The 4,578-nt window shown below is 41.6% G+C and overlaps 1 protein-coding gene across 1 annotated transcript; it reads left to right on the forward strand.

Annotated features, from left to right (window-relative positions):
• The first annotated feature begins 2,222 nt into the window (after positions 1 to 2,222).
• LOC147898419 (uncharacterized) lies at positions 2,223 to 2,858 on the forward strand. Its single transcript, XM_087378817.1, is given in 2 exon segments — positions 2,223 to 2,408; positions 2,493 to 2,858. Coding segments are annotated over 2 exon segments (552 nt in total).
• The last annotated feature ends 1,720 nt before the right edge of the window (positions 2,859 to 4,578 follow it).

Here is a 4,578-nt window from a genome sequence, read left to right on the forward strand (position 1 = left end):
CACCCATAGCTGGAGAAGCGACTCTCGACTGCACAAGAGTACGCTGGCCACTCGTAGCTGGAGAAGCGACTCTTGACTACACACGAGTATGCCGGTGGCTCTACGAGGTAGAACGTCCTCCTGACCATAAGAGGGGAGAAGGGGCTCGGCTCTGTAGCCTACTGGGCTATCTTGACTCCACTGGGGTAATCTCAGCTGGTGTGGGATTGGGGTGGTTTTGAGTCTGTACTACCGACTCCTAGGGGGTGTGTAGAGTACTCGTCATGTATGTGTATAACTCCCCAGGAGTGGGAGGGTGCCCCAAATTGTTATATAACTCCCAAAAGATGGCATCCCGAAGATCAAGTGAGGCTGAAGAGCTTCCTATCCACATGATAAAGTGAAGAAAAGAAAAGAAGAAGATTACCATCGAGCATGCCCTCTTTCCATCATGCAAAAGAAAAGCATGACATTGAGCAAGCATTTACAAACTCCTGCATTCTTTGAATTAGAGTGATAGAAGTCTGTATCTGCTTGCTCAATGTCAAGCTATTGAAGCTTCACGTGGGGAAAAAGAGAGAAGGAAAGAGAGGAAAAAAGAGAGGGGAAAAGAGAAGGAAAGAGAGGAGAAAAGAGAGGAAAAGATAGGAAAAGAGAGATAAAAAGAGAGGAGAAAAAAGAGAGAAAAAGAGAGGATAAAAGAGATTTAAAGGAGAAAAGAGAGAAAAAGAGACGAAAAGAGAGGAAAACAGAGAAAGTGAAAAGAGAAAAAGTGAGGATAAAAGAGAGAAAAAGAGAGAAGGAAAGAGAGGAGAAAAGAGAGGAAAATAGAGGAAAAGAGAGGAGATAAGAGAGAAAAACAGAGGAGAAAAGAGAGGAAAAGAGAGGAGAAAAGCGAGGATAAAAGAGAGAAGGAAAAAGAGAGAAAAAGTGAGGATAAAAGAGAGAAAAAGAGAGAAGGAAAGAGAGGAGAAAAGAGAGGAAAAGAGAGGAGAAAAAGAGAGGAGATAAGAGACTCGAAAAAGAGAGGAGAAAAGAGAGGAAAAGAGACGAAAAGAGAGAAGGAAAGAGAGGATAAAAGAGAGAAGGAAAAAGAGAGAAAAAGTAATAGATAAAAGAGAGAAAAAGAGAGAAGGAAAGAGATGAGAAAAGAGAGGAAAATAGAGGAAAAGAGAGGAGAAAAAAGAGAGGAGATAAGAGAAAAAAAGAGAGGGGAAAAGAGAAGGAAAGAGAGAAGAAAAGAGAGAAAAAGAGATGAGAAAAAAGAGAGAAAAAGAGAGGAGATAAGAGACGAAAAAAGAGGAGAAAAAAGAGAGAAAAAGAGAGGAGATAAGAGAGAGAAAAAGAGGAAAAAAGAGAAGGAAAGAGAGGTGAAAATAGAGGAAAAGAGAGGGGAAAAGAGAGGAACAAAGAGGAAAAAAAAGACCGAAAAAGAATGCTCCATCATGTATGCCCTCTTTCTTTATCCCGCGCCCTCATGCTTCAGTCCAATTTTCCTCTTTCTTCGACTTGCCCTCATGCAATCACTTATTTCCATCATTCATGCAATCCCTTATTTCCTCAACAAATGCTTAAGGGAAAGAGAAGGGGAAGGGGAAGGGAAAGCTATCGTAGCGCATCTACAGGTGCGACTGCTTGTTTTTCCAAATATTAGACGCGCTGTTAGACGCATCTATAGATACGCTCCGACAGATGACTTATTAAAAGAAGCTGAAAAGGACATGCGCCCGACCCCAAAAAGAATAACATTAGTACCAAAAACATCCCTTCCCCATATACAACAAAGGACGAATCCAAAGAGATCAATTTCTAAAGAAGACCAACCGCCAAGAAACTTACCTTGGATAGAGGTATGGAAGCTTCTTGTCCTTCTTCAAAGCTACTTCTCTTTCTTCTCTTCCTTGTTCACCCTCTTCTCTTGTATGCTTGGGGATGACTGTGTAAGCTTGGAGATGAGTGTGGGTGCTTGGAGATAAGTGTGGATGCCCAAAGCTATGTCTGTTAATAGGAAAGTAAGCTACACAACTAAAAGTATGTGAAGGAAAGCAAGCGCGCTAAAACTAGGTTTGAAAATTAGCTCGTAGTCTGTGCATCTATCAGTGCGGCTACACTATGTGTTAGACGTGCCTATAGACGCATTCCACAATACAGACGCGATGTTAGACGTGCTTTTAGATGCTACACAGAGTTTTGACATTTACAACTCATGCAAGGACACATTTTTTAGGTTGTTTATCTATAGGATGTCTTTATCTTCATTAAGTAGCTCCAATGAGGATGAATCCCTCCGTATCCACCATCGCAAAATGTGGTTGGAGTAAAATATCAAATGTATGTGTGATTGATGTCGAGGAAACATGTATCGTGCACGCAGAATTACACTCAATCACATCTCAATGTATGGAGAATGGGATGCAACCGTAGACATGGTAAGTGTTAAAGAGTTAAGGTTGATTGAGATACCTATGGGTGTTCATGTGCTTGATATATGATCCTTTTTTAATTTTATATAGGATGCAGTACCACACCTTCATATGTTGCCCTATACTCGTCATGAGGAGGTGAAGCATCGACGATATGAAGTGGGATCTTTAGGAGGAACCATTACGGATGCATGGAGTGATGATGATAGTAGCCCTCCACCATTACCTCATGAGGTCATGGAGGAGGAGGTGTTTGATGATATGGTACGGGATTTATATGTCCATCAGTCCTCAGGTAGGGATGATAGCATGGAGCAGGATGATCTTTTTACTGTAGCATCGACTCCACTATTTGAGGGGTGCACATTCTCTATTCTACATGCCTCCCTTGAGTTAGTAAACTTGCAGACCATCTATGGATGGAGCAATGCAAGTTTGAATGCATTACTCAAGTAAGCTTTAAAGTCTATTTTGCAAATATGGTGAATTATGCTAGTGGATTAATAACTCGAATGCTTTTTCTCATTTATGGTCTTCACATGCAAGCTATTGTATAAAATGCTTCCAAGGGAGAATAAATTACCGACCTTAAGAGATATGGCAAGGCAACATGTGATCTCTCTTGGAAGATTATATTACAAGTGCATCCATGCATGCGTCAACGATTGTGTTTTGTCTCGTGGACCACATAAGGATGCAAGAAAGTGTCCTTCTTGTGGAGAGAGGCAAGATATAGAGCAGATCTCAAAACTTTGGATGTGCCTCGTAAGGTTTTGTGACATTTTTCCATAATCCCTCGCATCCAACATATGTTCAAGTGCAAATCCATTGCAAAGCTCATGTCATGGCATTCCTCCCATCAATCAACCAATGGCAAGTGGAGAACTCCCGCAGACACTCCTGCATGGAAGCATATTGAAGACACATGGCCAAGCTTCCACAAAGAACCTAGGAACTTGAGACTTGGATTAGGTATGGACGGTGTGAGCCCATTTGGTCTCAAAAGCACCTCTTACAGTGTATGGCTAGTGATATTGGTGAATTATAATCTTCCACCCTCTATGGTGATTAAGAAAGGGCATGTTATGTTATCCCTTCTAATTCCAGGGAAAGATAAAGTCAAAAATCATGATGTTTATTTAGAGCCTTTGATTGATGAGCTAGAGATACTTTGGAGAGGTATCAAGGTGCATGATGTGAGCAGGCCCCTCCCTCGTCACGAGACTTCAACTGCAAAGTAGTCTTGATGTGGACGATGCATGACTTCCTAGGCTATGGTGAGTGTTCAGGTAAGCATTGAACTTTTAATTATGAGTAGGCAATCGATGTGGCACCCTGAACCCACCTTGAACTCTTAATTGCATCTATTATTCAGGTCTCACTACATCGGGTTACCATGCATGTCTTGTTTGTGGTCCTTCGCTAGTTGCCTCATGGGCAGACGCATTAAATAAGATTATCTATGAGAATCACCATCGATTTCTCCCACCTAATCATCCTAGATATGTCGCCCCTTAAGGGAAACATAAAGTCAAAAATCCTGATGTTTATTTAGAGCCTTTGATTGATAGTTTGGAGAGGTATCAAGGTGTATGATGTGAGCAGGCCCCTCCCTCGTCACGAGACTTCAACTACAAAGCAGTCTTGATGTGGATGATGCATGACTTCCTAGGCTATGGCGAGTGTTCAGGTAAGCATTGAACTTTTAATTATGAGTAGGCAATCAATGTAGCACCTTGAACCCACCTTAAACTCTTAATTGCGTCTATTGTTCAGGTCTCACTACATCAGGTTACCATGCATGTCCTGCTTGTGGTCCTTCGCTAGTTGCCTCATGGGCAGACACATTGAATAAGATCATCTATGAGAATCACCATCAATTTCTCCCACCTGATCATCCTAGATATGTCACCCCTTGGAATGAAATCCCCCCATATTCAGTCACTGCAGGAGATTGGATGAGAATTTGGGACGGTTCCATGACTCCTCCACAACTTGGCATGAGCCAGTAAGGGTTTGTAACTATTGTGTGCTATATTGAATGGAAATAAAGATTGCACGCTAACACCACCTTTTGTTTAGATACTCCATCTTTTATCAACTACCATATTGGTCCCACCTCAAGATCAATCACCTGCTTGATCCATGCATATCTTCAAGAATTTGGCATCTACCA

The sequence above is a fragment of the Dipteris shenzhenensis genome, chromosome 9 (genome assembly GCF_047967505.1).
Source record: "Dipteris shenzhenensis isolate YYH24624 ecotype China chromosome 9, Dip_SZ_1.0, whole genome shotgun sequence".
NCBI lineage: Eukaryota > Viridiplantae > Streptophyta > Polypodiopsida > Gleicheniales > Dipteridaceae > Dipteris > Dipteris shenzhenensis.